Source organism: Pteropus alecto, unplaced genomic scaffold, assembly GCF_000325575.1.
Source record: "Pteropus alecto unplaced genomic scaffold, ASM32557v1 scaffold354, whole genome shotgun sequence".
Classification (NCBI taxonomy): domain Eukaryota; kingdom Metazoa; phylum Chordata; class Mammalia; order Chiroptera; family Pteropodidae; genus Pteropus; species Pteropus alecto.
In genome coordinates, this window is record NW_006435759.1 from 373,624 (window position 1) to 390,539 (window position 16,916).

Genomic DNA, 16,916 nt, shown 5'->3' on the forward strand with positions numbered 1-16,916 from the left:
ATGTAGTGAATTCCCCATCTTATTCCTTAATTTATCTTCATAGACTTTATATTTCCATATGAATTTAGGATTACCTTGTCAAGTCCCATGGAAAAAAATGTGTTGGGATTTTGATTGGAAATACATTAAAGATCTAGGTTAATTTCAGAAGGACTGATATCTCTACAATATTGAGACTTTCTTCCACAAAAATAGCATATCTCTCCACTAATTTAAGTCTTTTCTCTTTTTCAATAGTTTTATAATTTTACTAATATAAAATTTATAATCTTTTGCTACATTATTTCTAGATTCCTCATAGTTTTTATTGCTATTTATTTTTAAAAGTTTTAACTTTTCAGAATTGCTCTCTCCATATGATCACGCTGGTAAGGAACAGAATTAATTTTGGTAAATTGAGCCTGTACCTTCTGACATTGTTGAATTCTCTTATTAGTTCTAATAATCTCTCTGCAGATTTTCTTGAATTATTTATATAGATTATGACATAATCTGGAAAATATTAGATCTGTTTTCTTTCCTTTCTTCATTATTTCTTCTTACTATGGTGACAAGGACCTCCAGCATAATTTGGACTGGAAGCAGGGAGATGGGCAGAAAGCTAGAGGTTCAGCATAGCAGTGTAGTGCACTGCGTAAGAGCATGGGCTCTAGAGACAAACTGCTTGGATTTGAACCCTGGCTCTACCATTTCCTGGCTGTGTGACCTTGCTTAAATTGTTTGACTACTCTGTGCCTCTGTTCCATTACCAGTAAAATAATAATAATAATAACAACAACAATAATAATAATAATAATAATAATAATAATTATTATTATTATTATTATAATAAAAAATAATAGCATCTCCCTTACTGATTGTTATTGGTAATTAGGTGTTCAACAAGTACTAACTATGATCACCACCAGCTTCACCACCATATCTATGTTCGTTCTTGGCTTTAAACGGGAAGGCTGCTAACGTTTTATGGTCAAGTATAATATTTCCTATAGAATTTTGCAGATATTTTTGTTAGATTATTTCTAGTCTGCAAGGAGTTCTTATCACAAAGAGTTTAATTTTATTAGATGATTTTTCCACATCAAAGGGGAGAGCATACGTACCTAGAATAAACCCAACTTGATCATGAGGAGTTTTTTTCTTTATTTATTTGATTTTTCTTAATCATGCACTGATGGATTTGTTTTGGTTTACTTTTTCTCTTTCTTTTATGGTCTTAAATCTCTTCTTGGTAACATATTCTTTTAAGAAAATCTTCACTTAGTCTGTTCAAAATTTACCAGCATTAAGTTGTTTATAATGTTTTATATTGTGTTTTAATCTTTACTGTTTGTATAGTTATGCCCTTTTCCTATTCTTAATATTGTTTATTTGTACCTTTGATTTTTTCTATTTTAATATTGCTAAAAATTTGTCTATTAGTCTTGTCAAAAATAATTAAAAAAAAAAAAAGAAAGAAAACTCCCGTCTACAGCCAAGCCACCCTGAACAAGCGTGATCCCGTCTGATCTCAGAAGCTAAGCAGAGTTGGGCCTGGTTAGTACTTGGATGAAAGACCATCTAGAAAGACCAGGTGCTATAGGCGTAAAAAGTAAAAAATAAGGTACATAAGTTGACAAGGTCCTTGCAATATGTGAGGTCAACCAAGGGTTGCTTCACCTAAAGAAATATATATATATATATATAATAAAAAAATAAAAAATAAAAAAAATCACTTCTTTCTAATTAAACTTTTAAAATTATTCTATTTATTTCTGCTCTTCAATTTTCTTTGAGTTTTTACTTATTATTTTTCTAACTACTTGAGTCAAATGCCTGGCTCATTAATTTAACTTTTCTTTTTTAATGTATATGCTTTAGATTATAAATTTCCCTCTAAGTACTGCATTTGCTGGCTGTGACTGAAGCTTTCTTCTTTATCATCTCCCAGTATCGGTATGTGGATTTTTTCTTGTCCACCTTTTTTACTGAATATAGGGTTATATTCTTATGGGGCTACTCAGTTCCAACCCCTACACACACTGTCCCAAAGACATGTCTTGTAGCTACATGTTCACTGAAATCTAAACTCCAGATTAGTCAAATCATCAACTCCTCCCCTCTAATCCAGGGCAACTACAGAACCATTTCACATGTTTACTGCTATAGTTTTGAAGACCCTCTTTGTTTTTGGCACCTGGCCATTTTTGTTAGTTTCTCATGAACTTTGTTATGCATGTCAAAGAATATTTGCTATATTTTTAATTGTTTCATAGTCAGAGACTTTTCAGGTTTTCTTGTCTATAATATTGCTAGGAAGTCTCATTTGCATTTTACCTTTGATTATATGATGGGCTAAAGGTTATTTAAATCTATCAACCTTCTCCTTTATGTAATTTGTCATTAGTGACATGCTTAGAAAGGCTTTTCCCATACCAAGATTATTTACTCATGCTTATTTTTGTGGTTTTGTTTCTTTACACTTAATATTTAAACCATCTAACATGTATTAACTGCAAGACAATAAAAACCTTACATGCCAGCAATAAAGGTATCCAAACGGAACAAAATATAGCTATCATCCAACTTTATGACCTACTACTAATAATTGATCTACAAGTTTAACACAGCTGCAATTCAATCACTACTTAGTGACCCAATGAAGCCACCAGTGCTTTGTCATCTTGACTTGCTGCTGCTCAGTCCAACCCAATGGTCACATTCCATGAAAACTACATTCAACCAAAACCCTACATAACCACCATTTAAAGACCAACACGAGGGAAGCACAATTGATTGTGCTATGAGCTTCCTACAGACTGAGATTTAGTTTTCCTTTCAGTTTGCATATAAAAATAGAATTATAGCCAATGGACTCACATTTGTGAAAAAATTTGAATAGATCCTCTAGAGAACTATCTAGAGTCCTGGATATAGAAAGTAATAAAAGAAAATAGTCTTTATACCTCACAGTGTGGGAGACCTGTCTGCTGAGACCAAGACAGGGCTGGGTCTGCAGTAAGAGAGAGATTGGACCGAATCGCCTCCTCCCTCCACCCAGACTCAGTGATGATCCCAGGAGCTCCTTTAGAGGCCAGTGGGCTCCTTGCCAGTCTTGCCCTAGAATCCCCTCGAGAAGGGCTGACAGTTTTTATCTGGACAGAACCAGTAGAGCTCTGTTGCTCAGAGTCAGGAGACAGCAGCTACATGCCCAATTCTGTCACCACTATGTCACCTCTCAGGCCTCCGTTTCTCATCTTTATAGCGAAGAGGCAGGACTTGATTTGATTTCAAGAGATAAAAATCAGAATTAGAACCCAGATATTCTGACTTCCAGGGACAGTCTCTTTAATATAACAACGATAATAACCACAGCTATCATTTATCTTTAGTGATTATTGTGTATCAAACTCTGAGTCAAGCACATTACGCACATTATCTTATTCAATCCTCATTAGCTTCCTTTGAGGTTGATAGTCATACTAATTTTACATTTATTAAATTCAACAAATATGTATTGTGTCAATTACTGAGACTAAGTAATTTTCTTGAGGTCACATAGTAAGAGCTGAGACAGAACTCAAATCTGGCTCTGCTTGATTTACTTACTGCACTTAGCTATCTATCCATCCATCCATCCATCCATCCATCCATCCATCCATCCATCCATCCATCCATCCAACCCTCTGTCCCTCTTTCCGTCCTTCTCTCCATCCAACAATCCATCCATCCTTTTTTCTATCCACCAAACTCTGATGCTCACTTAATGCAAGCTCCATCTATAACAGAATAGCCTCCTTCTGCATACACTCCCCTGCTCCAACTACTATTCCAAATTTCATGTCCTCACACATTTCAGGCTCCCCGTCCACCTCACTTATGTTTTCTAGCCTCTGGGAATCTTCATTAACCTTTATCTCCAATGTCTCACTCCCAGCTACATCTCTCAGCTCCTTAAAAGCTGATCCTGAAATTCTCTTCTTCAAGATGTCTTCCACAATGACTCCTACCATTAGATGAGTCTTCTGTGTCTGGATCCCTCCTCCCTGACCCATGAAGGCTGTGACAGCTGGCCGAGAGCCTTTCATGCTAGAATGCCCATTTTAGAGTCAGCTCCTTGTGGCCCTTACCAGGTTTCCAACCTGCAGCATCTCCTCGAATTCAGTTGTCATGTTGTAGTGCTCCAGTGCCATGAAGAGTGTGTTAAGCACGATGCACATGGTGATGGTGAGGTCAGCAAAAGGGTCCATGACCATGAACTTCACTTTCTGCTTAATGGAGATCCACAATGGGCAGCACTCCCAGATCAGGTAGCGCTGGGCAAAGCGGTTCCAGCATGGTGGACACTTGCGGTGAGACTCCTCCAGCTCTGGGGAGAACAGACAGGTGACTAGTTTGTTTTGTTGACTGACTCATCTATAACTTGTGGTAGTTCAGAAAAGAGGTATGACTTACCTGGGGAGATGACAGGGCCGATACATGACAGGGGGATGGCGAAAGGGGCAGGGAAGGCTAAGGAAAGGCTAAGGGAAGGGGCAGCCTGTGTCTTCACTCCTTACTCTGGAAATCTGAGAGAAGAGAGCCACAGGAATAGGAGGCCAGAAAAAAAAATAGGGAAAACTGGGATAGGACAGATTAAAACACATGTAGGCTCTCTTGAGATAATGGGGACACTCGAGGGAGGACAGACTGAGAAGGAAGAGCTAACATCTGAGACAGTCAAGTTCAGACATAAGGACATCCAGGATAGAACAGGTAGGAATAGATGTGGACATCTGTGACATGTTAGGACAGATAGGGGGTTGCCTGGGATAGGCTGGAAAAAATATGAATACATATGGGACAGGAGGAAACAACATGGGGGGTGCGAGTTCTGAATGGAACGGATGTGGGGTTGCCCAGGGTGGGACTGGCTGGGACCGGCATAGGAGGCCTGGAACAGCCTGTGGTGAGTACAGGAATGACTGGGAAGACGTTAAAAGAGGCATACTTAGGCCAGGCTGATCCCAGGCAGACATGGAGATGCTTGGGAGGGGAGAGGATGAGACTAAGCCCCTGGGACAAACCAGGACAGCTGCAGGAATGTTTAGAAGAAACAGCCATGGCTCCTGAGAATGCCCAGGAAAGAATAAGTGGGAAAAATGAAAAGCTACCTATGATAGGTGACACAAACTAAAAAGTCTGAGACCACTGCGGGATGTCAAGGCCGGCCAAGCAGCTGGAGGATGCCTGGCTCAGGTCAAGGTAACGGTGAGGGTGCCTGAACCAGAAGTGGGGTGTGTCTGGATGACACTGGGGGTGCTGACCTTCCAGGGCGCTGGTGAGGACACTGACTGCGCTGAGGGCCCGCTGCCGCTCTCTTGGCCCTTCGAAGCCATCCACACACGGAGCCTGGGGGGTCAGCATCTGGGGCCTGCCTGCCTCCTCCGACGGTGTGGTCTGGGTACAGTCAGGAGATATCCATCAGCCCAGGGATGGGCATCCTGCTGGGCCTGGGACAGTTGTCCCAGACTCAGATTTGGGAGGGTGTCACAGGGAGACAAGATGTAGGTCTCGATGGAACACAGGTTCTGGGCTTCTCTGCTCCCAACTCCCTCCCAGTTAACAACTCCCCCTATCCCTCCCAGCAATCATAATATCCTTCATTCTCTTTTCTTCTTCACGTTTCTCATCAATGGTGATTCTTGACTGTCAACAGGAAACGACCAAGTTCTAGTAATGAGATGCCGTCATACATGTTAGTCCATGCAAAAATAATCTGGTAGTCTTAATTGACCACAAGCTCCCTAGAGTCAAGAGCATAAAGAAGCTGGAAAAAAATCTACCATGCTCTAAGGTAACATTAATAGAAGCATAAGGCACAGTGCTTTGACATAGCTAGTAGGAGCTTTTGTGGAGGCAGTTTGGCTCCATTTACCAAGAAAATTTTAAATTGGCTCTGCAATTCCTCATCTAGTAATCTAACTTCATAAATATTTATACATGTGCACCAAAAATATACATGCAATGATGTTCGCTGAAGCATTGTTTTTAATATCACAAAAACAAAACAACTAATCAATAGGAAGAATTTTAAAATCAATTATGGATAAAATTTGGCTCTGATATAGACACTAAAGAGAACAAAGTAGTTCCATGTGTGTTCCCTTGGGAGTACTTCCAAGCCAGTTTGATGGGGTGAAAAAAGAAAAGAAAAAAAAAAAAAAACAGGAAAAAGACCTGGAAGACACACACCGAACTGTTAAAGTGGGTGTATGTGGGGAGTGGGATTGCGGGGGGCAGGGGAAGGAGAGGGAGGAGTTCCTTTTTACTTCATGTACTTCTGCACCGTTGGATCTGTTTTCAACATGCTTGCATCATTTTTGTTAGTCAAAGAATCAGGCCTGCAAACGGAGATGTGGCATGTCCTGATGAAGGGAGCTGACAGCAAGCATCTCTAGGCTTACTCGCAGCCCCCCATAGAACTAGGTGGGGTGCCTGCAAAGGCTTCACACCAGCATAGCCCTGCGTGACCACAATCTGTGAGTCTGTGATGAGTCTGCTAAAGGCCTTGGGCTGTTCAGTATGGTTCCATAATCTCTGCGGGCCACAGAGAAGTTGGGCCCAGGCTACTCAGGGTGACAGAGCCATGGTCTGGGGTGGATCCCAAATGGATCTGGGCTCAAGTTCAGGTCAGCCTTCGCAGTTAGTGGGACTACCCTGAAATGTTGCCTAGGGCGGTAGTGAGCTCCCAGTTACTGGAGGTGTTGAAGAGAGGGCTGACGTAGCTGATATAACACTAGGATCCTAGGTCCAACGCAACCACAAATCTGGCCAGCTTAACTCACCAGCATGTCTTAAATTCTCCCAACTTCTCTCCTCCTCCTTTACTGTCTGTGATAGTTTGTTACCATTTATTTACCCCTTCCACCATCGGTGAATAAAGTTCCCTGTTCTATTAATGATACACTTGCTTTGGCCAATGGAATTTTAGTAGGCATGATCTGGACAGAGGCTTAAACATGCTGTGCCATTTGCTTTGCTCTTGAGCTCTAGTAATTCTCCAGAGAGCTCCCCCAGATAGCTGCCACCCTTTCAGCCTGGGCCTCAGCACAAAGAGAGGAGGAGCAGCCCTGAGCCTTCCCCACAGTGTGAAGCCAACCCCATTTGCGGTCTGAAGCAGAGCTACCCAGCCTAGCCCTCACTTCACACATATAAGTGAGCATGAGAATAAAGCCTTGCTGTTAGTCACTGACTTCAGGGGTAGTTTGTTATACAGCATTATTGTGGCAGGAGCTGACTGATACACCATCCTAGTGCAAGCTATCATCATCCATTTCCTAAAACTACCACAACAGCCTCCTAACTGGCCTCTTCTTCTCTCTCCTCTATTTTCTACATAGCAGAAAGGAAGTCTCTTAAAAATCAGATCGTGATACTCTTCTGAGCAACAGCTCCCTCCAGTCCACTAGTTCTCACCTTATTCAGAGTAAGTCCAAACTTGTCTATCACTTACAAGGCCTGCATTGTCCAAATCCTAACTCTTCGAACTTATTTCATATCCCTTTCTGCTAATTCTACCATACCTTGCCCTCTCATCTCTTGAACATGTCAAGTCTATTTCTTTTAAGAGCCTTTGCACTCACTGTCCCCTCTGCCTAAAACACTATTCTTCCACGTCTTGGTGGCTGGCTTCCTAAATCATTTGCCTGTCAATATTAATGTCACCTCCGCAGGAAGGACTTCCCTAAGTATTCTAACGAATAGCTCCCATCCCCGACTCTCCCCTTAGCAACTTTCTACTGCCTGATTGCTACCTGGAAATACTGATTAGTTAGTTTACTGTCTTCCCGACTATAATGTAAACTCCACGAAGGCAGAGCTCTCATCTGTTTTGTTCATTGCTGTAACTCTGGAGCCTCAAACACTGCCTGGCACTCAACGCAGCAGGCGGCTTGAGTTAGAGCTCTACCTCTGCTCCTAACTTGCTAGGTGACCAGGAGGAAGGAGGATGAAAGTCTAACGTGTGGAGGGAGAAGGATGGCTGTTCACTGTGCCTCCCCTAGCTCCAGCTGGCCTTCAGGGTCAGGCACTCCTGTGTAGACAGTAGACAAAGTAAATCTTCGTCCTCTACCTCCCAATCTAGATAAATTAAATGTGAGGGTCTGTTGGGCACGTACTTCTTCCTATCCCATGTTGACTGAGCACCCACTATGTGCCTGGCATTGTGCTTTGTTTTCAGACTAGAACTGGGCAGAAATGTCTCATTGGGAACGGAGTAGGAGCCAAGAAGGTATTCCCAGGGGCCTAGAGCCTGCTAATCTCTTTAACTGTTCACTGTCTCCATCTAGGTCCACTAATTCCTTTAACTTTGCCAATGACCCCCTTGGCCTGCTAATCGCTTTAAGGTTACAAATGGGCCTCACAGAAGTGTGAATGGGTGAAGTCAGAATTCCTGGTAATGAAGTGTTTGAACTTGGATTCCTCCTGACATGTGCACTACAATGAGATGATTTTCTCCCTAATGAGATTAGGAAATTCTATTAGCTTCCAGGCTGCTGACCTGATTCCACAAGGCTGAGGCTCTAGGGCTGGAACCGCAGGGGGGCTGCAGCCACTGGGATCTGATGTGCCTGGAAAGTCAGACACTCCACCCTTCAGGTGATGATGGCCAGGGGCCTCCCTAGACCCACCCAGAAGCTGTGGTCTTCCCCCAGTGGGTTTCCAGGGCCCTCTCCTTGACTTCCTGCTCCAGAGCAGCATGTGGGCCCCTGGCACTCTGCAATGCACCCCAGGAGTCTTTATTCCTTCCTGTTTAATAATTACGATAGCAGATAATAGTAATTATTTGAACTTGAGGCAAGTACTGGTCTAAGCATCGGGTAGGTTTTAACTTAATCCTCACCACAACCTACTGACGTAGATATTAACTTAATTCTCCTCTTACAGATGAGGAAATTGAGGCCCAGAGAGATGAGTTAATCTGTGCAGAGTCTCACAGCTAGAGCAAGTGTCTGAACTGGAGCAAAACAGGCCATCTGGCCGTGAGCTGTCCCTCTTCAGCCTCGCCTCCATCTTCCTGGTAAGTCTTCCTGTCCCATCCTAGTTCTCAGAAAGGCTGCCCTCCTCCGTCTCCCTATAGGCATTGGGGTCTGAGCTACGTGTTTACCCTTTTCCTGGGTGGGCTGCTCTGGGCACTGTGTTGGGGGGCCAGGGGTCAGTAAGGATACTCCATGGCTGATAGGGTAGTCATTTGTCTGTCAAGGGATTGGCTGAGTGATCAAAACTCTAACTGGCCTTTCCTGTTCTAGCCTGGCCCTTCCCACTGCCTTTCTGACGATAACTTCAACGCCTCTCCCCTTTGCTCCCTGGGCTCCAGCCGCACTGACTTCATTGCACTTCCTCCCATAGGCTCATCTAGGCTCGTTTCTGCCTCGGGGCTTTTGCACTTGCTATTCTCTAGGCCTGGAAATGCCTCCCGCAGATGATGTAACGACAGTATGTTATTACGGCGTTATCGCGACATCCACATACTCATGCATGTACTGCTTGCTTTCCCCATCGTAGCCCATTGCTTCTTGCAGCAATCCTGAGATGGAGATTTTTAATCCATTTTACAGATGAGAGACACACAGAGAAATAAAGTAACTTACCCACGACCGTCCAGCTGGTAAGCCATGAGCCGGGATTCACACCCAGTTTGTCTCCAGAATCTGGGTGCTATCCCACTCTTCATGCTGCCTCTCACAGGGTCAAAGAGCAGCCTGGCTCCCACCCTCGCCTCTTTCAGGTCTTTGCTAAAATGCCTCCTAGTGAATAGGGGTTCCTTCTCCTTCTCTGCGTTTGCCCTCCCACAGGACTTAGTACTCGGGACAATACAGAGTTATCAGTTTTAAAGTACTAAAATATTTCAATCTTGGCGAATAATTATTGCCCAGAATCTGGTAAGTGCCCCTTTGCCACTCTGGCCCTTCTCCCAGGAGCCCCTGGATTGCCCAGGATCCAGCAGCTCTACTCCTTTAACACATGGCACATACAGGTCCCCCCGGACATCGGTCCTGTGCCACCATGGCGTCTCAATGCCCGGGCCTTACCAGTTGCTAAATGTTTAACTATCATCCTGTTTATCACCACAACACACTCCCAGAACTCAGCACATACTAGGTGCTCAGTAAATACTTGGTGTTTCTGGACCAGACACTGGGACCAGTGGGGAGACCATATCTGTCCTGGGGCTGCGTCATGGGGCCAGCTCACCGTGTCTGGGGGGCGCTCCAGCATCATAGGGCGAAGGAGGTGGCTCCCTGGGGAGGTGGCCTCAGGGTCGCCTGCCCCCAGCAAAGAGACCACCCCATTGCAGTCCACAGTACTGTTCCTTTTGCCATTGAGGGCGTGGCCAAGGCCCGAGGTCCCGGGACTGGGCTGTGCCTGGGCACTAGGCCGGCGCAGGGGCCAGGGCACCAGCAGTGACGTGCGGTGGCTCTCACTGTCCCCTGCTGTGCTGTTTTCGTCATCTGCAAAATCTGTCTCGGAACCCAGGTCTCGCCGGCGAAAGGTGAAAATGCTCCCGCGGCTGGAGCGTGGCTTCATAGAGGTCCTGCTGAGCCCGTGGGTAAGGCTGAGACGATTCTGAGGGCACAAAAGCGGGGATGTGACCAAGCCCGCTCTTCAAGTGCTCCTAGCCTATCTCTTGCGGCATCAGCTGCAGCTTTGGAGCTTTGAGTGCTTTAGCCGAGCACACAGAATTGGGTGCTCGGGGAAAGGGTAAAGGGTTAGAGAAATCCTGGATCTCTGCTCACCTGGAACCTGTGCCTCTGGGACTTTGAAATTGAAGCTCACCTGGGCCTGAAGGTGGGGCTAAGGCTGGGCAGGTGGACAGGAGGCAGGAAGGCTCCTGCTGTGCAGATCAGTGGGGCTCAGGACCTACCTGGGATAGTCGGCCATGCCCCTCGCTCATATGGTCATGTCTTTGGTCTCCTAACAAATCCACACTACAGGGCGCCCTCCGGCCCCAGCCCAATTCTGGGGACTTAGCTGAGGCTGGGGATATCGTAACACCCAAACTACCCTGACCCGCTGCCCAGGGCTCCTCTACACCAAGAACGGCCATAGGAAACAAGTGGGGCTGCCAGGGGCTCAAGTACCCTCCTTGGGGAGCAACCGTGGGGGCTGCGACAGCACTAGGGGCCTAGCACGATGGGCTTGTGCTGCCAGATCCACCCCGAAAGGGCCAGGGCCACGGCCAGGGATTACCATTGCTCTGAGACCATCCTCCGAGTCAGACTTGGGGAACCTCTCATCCCCACACTCCTCCGTCCCTGAAGACATTCGTTTTCTCCTCTTGCTCCTTCTCTCACGGCCGGTTACTAGAGCCAAAGGGGACATCTCCAAGGAGCTGCGGGACACGGTGTCCACACCCCTGATGGTGAGGGCCTGGAAAAGGGTAGGAGAGGGGTGTCTTGGTCACTGAGACTTTGTGTAGCCTCAGGCTAAGACAGGCCATGCAACTCTCAGTGTCTCGGTTTTTTCCCATTAGTAACTGGACTTGCACACCTACCCCCCACACAAGGACATCGTGGAGAGGCGAGCTCACACAGACCCTGGGAGGTTTTGAGAAACATCAAAGTCCAGTGAGGAGAGGAGTGGCTGATGTGGACAGCTCTTGGAAGAGGAGGGGAGTGTGGTGGACAGGTGGGAGGAGTTGTTAATGAGCAGAGGTAGTGACAGAAGTAGAGATCAGAGGATCTTCCAGAAGGTTGGGCTGACCAGAATGAGTGCTGGGGGAGGTGGCGTGAGGCAGTGAAAAGAAGCAGATGTTCACAGCCTAGCTTCCAATAGGCTTGCTCTGTAGTTAGCCTCCAGCACTCACCGGGTGTGGAACTATGGGGAACCAGGGCAGCATTGCCAGTGCTTATTTACTGAGCTGACTCAGGCCTCTGAACTTGGGCCTTCCTCACTGCCCCACCAGAAGGCTTCCCTTGAGCAGGATAACTATGTCCACGGACACATGGATTTCTTTTATCCAGCATGCACTATGTTCATAGGAACCACCTTTTCTTAGTGGGCACCATTTTTACCCAGCTGCCATCACCTTCACCCTGAAGACATCATGGTCATAGTATGGAAGAGCTTCCCCCAGCAGGCACTACACTTACAGGGCCCACCTTTAGCAGCAGGCACCATATTTACCTAGCAAGCACCATGTTTATCTACCAGGCACCTCACTAACAGGCACAATCTTTACCCAGCAGGCACCACGCCTCCAGGCACCAGATTTACCCAGCAGGCAGCATGCTTACAGGTACCCACAGTCAGGTGAGGGCTTGGTCTGGAGGCTCCTTGGCTGTACCGCTCACCCACCTCGTGTTCTTTCTTGAGCATCTCCATGGCCTCCTGGAATCGCTTTTCTTTTTCCTCGGTCTCAGCGATGGTGGCTTGGTTTTGCTCCTCATAGGCCATAGCGACCACAGCCAGGATCAGGTTCACCAGGTAGAAGGAACCCAGGAAGATGACAAGCATGAAGAATATCATGTAGATCTTCCCTGCGGACCTCAGGGTCTGGGGGAACAAGGGAGCAGAGGTCATCCTCACTGGGTCCCCTTCTGTGTCATGGTCATGGTATTTCCAAGCTGCCCAGTCTGGCCGTGCCAGGGGTTCAAGTGGCCACAGCCTGGGGAAGTGGTAGAGAATATCCCACCTATAGAAGGAAGTGTCCTAACCTACAGAGAATGACCTATGTATAGGGGGAGATATGCTACCCACAGAGGGAGGCAGAATGGTAAGTCAACAGGGGTTAATGTACCTACAGAGGGGACTATTCCATCACACAGGGTGGAGAAGTATCCCACTCACAGAGCACAGTGTGTCTTATGTGAAGGGATGGGTACTTGATCATCAATGGAGAAGTATCCCACTCTTGCTGAGCCCCCATCCCTCAGATACAAGCTTCCTCTGTCCTTTGTCTTTCCTCAGCCTTCGCTTGTGGAAAAGCTTCTGGGGCCACTTCTGTCTAGTACAGCCTGATGTGAGTCCTGAGCCCACTCCTGGTGGCCCTCTGCTGGTCCGCGCACCCACTCACCTGCTGATAGAGGCGCTCCCAGCAGTCCTGTGTCATCAGGCGAAAGAGCGCGAGGAAGGCCCAGGCGAAGGAGTCAAAGCTGGTGTAGCCGTGGTCAGGGTTCTCTCCTGCCTTTAGGCACCGGTAGCCCTCAGGACATGTCCTGTAGCCAGACATGCAGACTCTGTCTCATGCTGTAAGGGCTCCTCTGTCCCCAAGACCCTTGCCAGGCCTGACTCGTCTCCCTGGGCAGCCCAGCATATGCCCCACTGCTTCATGAGGCTGAGCTTCACGAACCTAGTGCCACGCTGCTGGTCCTGCCTCCACGCCTTTTTAGGCTGTAACTCTTCCCTGGGACACCATCTTTCCCTTTTCTTTACCTGTCTGTATTCTGCTTGGCTTAAATCCAGCTCCCTTCTGCTTATAAGACATACGATCCCAGTTGAGGTCTGAATTGCCTCTCCCTTCACAGAGGAAGGATTGAGGGCCTGGCTCACATGTCTTCCTCTGTCTGCCTACCCCGAGGTGAGCGAGCACAGTGTAGGCATGCAGGGGAGCAGTGAGGCTTGGCTGAGCTGAACAGGATGAAGCCTAGGTCAAAGGCCAGGCCATTGGGTCAAGGGATGATTCTGGGGTGAATGAGCTGGGGCCTGGCCATGTCTGGAAAACATGCCCATTTGCATGTCTGTGTACACAGGCAGTGAGGCAGACCCACAGTTCACCATGCTGGAGGGGATGGTCTCCCTCCCAAAGAGGGAGCACCTGGCTGGATTCATGTGCACTTGCTTGCATGAAACAGAAGGGGTGAGGGGGACTCAGCAAGTGGGAAGATGCAGCCAAAGGGCCTTGCCAACGTCCTAAGACCCAGACAATCTCTTTAGTGATGAGGAAGGTTCTGGAACTTCATATTCAGGGATGTGAAACCACAGCCCACAGAGCACCTTCCGCACCAGGTGAGCCCATGTGCTCCCTCTACCTAACAACCTATAACACAGTCACACTGACCCGGACCCTCGTGTGTACGACGCCCTGGAAGAGAGTCAAAGCTGCTGGGGGAGGCCATACTCCTGACCTGATGTACAGATCAGCAGAGAGGGAGAGAAGCCTGAGTGAGAAGGAGCAGCCCTGGAGGGCTTCTGGAAGGGAATGGAGCCGAGATTGAGCTAGTGGGGGTCCCTGCAGGGCCTCCTGGACTACCCCCCAGTTCCCACCCATCTCCTGGGTTCTGTTCGCCCGCCCTGCAGATTTGTGCCCTCATCCCTTTCTTTACCGTCTTTGCCGCTGTCTCCCTGTGTCAGGGGTGGGGTGGAGAAGCTGCCAGGGACCTGGCAGGGGAGGAGGCGAGGGGAGGCCTCGCTGTCTCTGGGGTCAAGGGCAAAAACTGAAAGCACAGTCAGTTGAGAAAGCACCAGGAGTTCCCCGGCTGGGCAAGGTGGCCCCGGCGCACCAGTGGGCGCCACGTACCCGGCGTCAGAGCTGTTCCCGCACAGTAACACATCAGAGGTGCCATTCTTGAGCAGGTAATTTTCTGGAAGAGAAACATCCGATGGTGAGGGGCATGTATGGCTCAGACTCCCAGGTTCCTGCCTCGAGCCCAGGCTTTGGAGAGGTAGAGACACAAACACCGGTCTCCCCTTCCTCTCCGCCCTCGCCCTGACCTCGCCCTCTGTCCAGCCAGGTAAGAGGCAACTTTGGCTGCTTCTCTGGCTTTCCTCCTGCTACTCCCCAGACGTCCAGCTGCCAGTGTTTCCAGGACTCTCGGAAGACTCAGGAAGTCCCCATGGAGAGCTTCTGTACCCTGCCCCAAGCCATCGAGGAGGCCAACTAGGGCCAAAAGTGGCCCTGAACTAGGAAGCAGGGGTTGGGGCAGAGTTCACCTAGTGTGGCCTCAGCAGGCTACTACCCAGCTCTTTCTAGACCCAATTCCTTGTGCATAAGGTGGTGGAAGTGATGCACAGTCACTGTGGCCACAGCGTGGTCTGTTCGGACAGGGCTAGGGCTTGACCGGATGAGACGCAGGACCTCTCCTCTTTGGCCATCCATCAGTGCCCATCACTCACTGCTATACTGCTATCTACCTTAGTCTTAGGCAGCAGTTCTCAAAGTGTGGTCCCCGGACCAGCAGCATCAAGCATCAGTTGAAAAATGGATAGAAAGGTAACTTCCCGAGGACCTGTTCAGATCTAGTGACTCAGAAACTTTGGAGGATTGGCCCAGCCGTCTGTTTTCCGAAGCCCTTCCGGTGACTGGTACACACGGACTTTTCGGAACCACTGCTATGTGGCCACAGCTAAACCATGAGCAAATTTGCTCACTGAGTTTCCGTCGATACGTTTCTTTTTCTCGAGTGGATTGCTGGTATATATGAGAGGCCCTAACTTCGGAATGGATCTCGGGGTCCTCGAGGCGTGGAATCTGGTCGTGTACCAGTGTCTGCCTCTGGTTCAGACTGATGGCACTAGCTCTCAGTGAAACGAGAGTGGCCCACGTGACTTTGTCCATGAGCTTGTCCCGTCCCTCTTGAGGGGTTCTGCGGTACACGCGTATGGAATTAACATTGGGTCAAGGAACCCGGAATTCAGTAGAAAAATCGCATGCCGAGCAGGTGGGGCTTGCATGGAAGCCTCACAAACTACCCCAGCTCCGTGTCCCACTTTCCCCAAACTAACACTCCTCTCCTTCAGGCAAGAGGTCTCCTCACCAATCTCAACACTCTAGGGTTGGTCCCACCCCCAAACATTGCAGCGGCTGTCCCCTTGTCTGGCTCTCCACTGAACCCCATCCTTCCTGTACTTCAAGTATCAACTCCTCACCTAGCCTGACAACTCACGAGGGCAAGCCCGAAACCTCCTCCTCTTCTGTCCTCTCCCAAAGCTCAAAGGGCAGGGACGAGGGTCCCTGAGCATGCAGCTGGGTCCCCAGAGGATCGGAGAAGGCTTGAATGGCCCTGAAGGGAGGCCTGCCCTCTGGTGAGGCCGATGTGGGAGGTAGCCCAGCCCTGGAGGCCTCACAAAGCCCTGCCCGGGCCCCAGGGCAAGTCCACACCTGGATCATTGAGGTAGAGGTCCAGTGAGTCCCAGACCAGGCCATCGGCCTCCACGGAGCCATTGGTACCATTGAGCTCCGTGAAGTTGCGCACACACTTGTGCCTCAGATTGCCCATGAAGAGCTGCAGGCCGATGAGGGCGAAGACGCTGAGGCAGAAGACCGTGAGGACCATCACGTCGGCCAGCTTCTTCACGGATTGGATCAGGGCCCCCACAATGGTCTTCAGGCCTGGGCGAGGCGAGAACAAGCATGGGGTCGCCTAGAGGCACCACACATCCCGCTCCCCGCTCCCCAGAGCAGGGGGCAGGCCTGAGGGGGTGCTGGGCCAGGTGGGCAGTCATGAGGTGGGGGCAGAGTGAAGGAGGCCTCTCTTAGGCTTTTCAGACCAAAGTCTCCCTCCCCTCTGCTGAGATTCTGTCCTGATTCCCCCTGGGGCAGGAGTCCAGTCTGGTCGTATATTTTCAGAGGGCCCCGTCCTCTTCGCTCTCCACTAGTCAAATATACGAAAGAAGTGTGGAAAACGCTATTTTCTTGAGGAAGGAAACACTCAAAGCCTGTCCCTCTCCGGCTTTATTCCCAGGGTAAAATAGGCCTGCCCCTTTAAATGTAGTTTATGGAAAGGAGACTGGGATTAGGCTCATTCTAGGACAATGGAAGGTACTCAGCCTTGATCCCGAGATGGAGAGAGACACAGCCATTCCTGGGCGGGGCGAGGTGGTGCCTGTGCCCGGAGGCTGCAGAGAGAGGTCTGGCAGGGTCACGGTGGGTGGGTGATGTCCTAAGGGACCTGTTCTGGCTGGGGCCCCCCTTTGGGAAAGGTTCAAGGGCAGGGGAGGGGTCAACCTACATTGCT

At 48.6% G+C, this 16,916-nt stretch overlaps 1 protein-coding gene and 1 pseudogene across 5 annotated transcripts in view; one reads left to right on the plus strand and one right to left on the minus strand.

The window, feature by feature from the left end:
- SCN5A (sodium voltage-gated channel alpha subunit 5) overlaps positions 1-16,916 on the minus strand; it is a 76,941-nt gene that overhangs the window by 38,500 nt on the left and 21,525 nt on the right. For all 5 annotated transcript variants that reach the window (XM_006910784.1, XM_025046036.1, XM_006910788.1 and 2 more), the window contains exons 6-13: positions 16,061-16,291; positions 14,480-14,543; positions 13,037-13,178; positions 12,319-12,516; positions 11,212-11,391; positions 10,216-10,587; positions 5,286-5,418; positions 4,110-4,348 (exon numbers count right to left, since the gene is read on the minus strand). In XM_006910784.1, the coding sequence (XP_006910846.1) occupies positions 4,110-4,348; positions 5,286-5,418; positions 10,216-10,587; positions 11,212-11,391; positions 12,319-12,516; positions 13,037-13,178; positions 14,480-14,543; positions 16,061-16,291 (1,559 nt within the window). The remainder of the gene's footprint in view (positions 1-4,109; positions 4,349-5,285; positions 5,419-10,215; positions 10,588-11,211; positions 11,392-12,318; positions 12,517-13,036; positions 13,179-14,479; positions 14,544-16,060; positions 16,292-16,916) is intronic.
- Positions 1,467-1,585, plus strand: LOC112479025 (annotated as a pseudogene).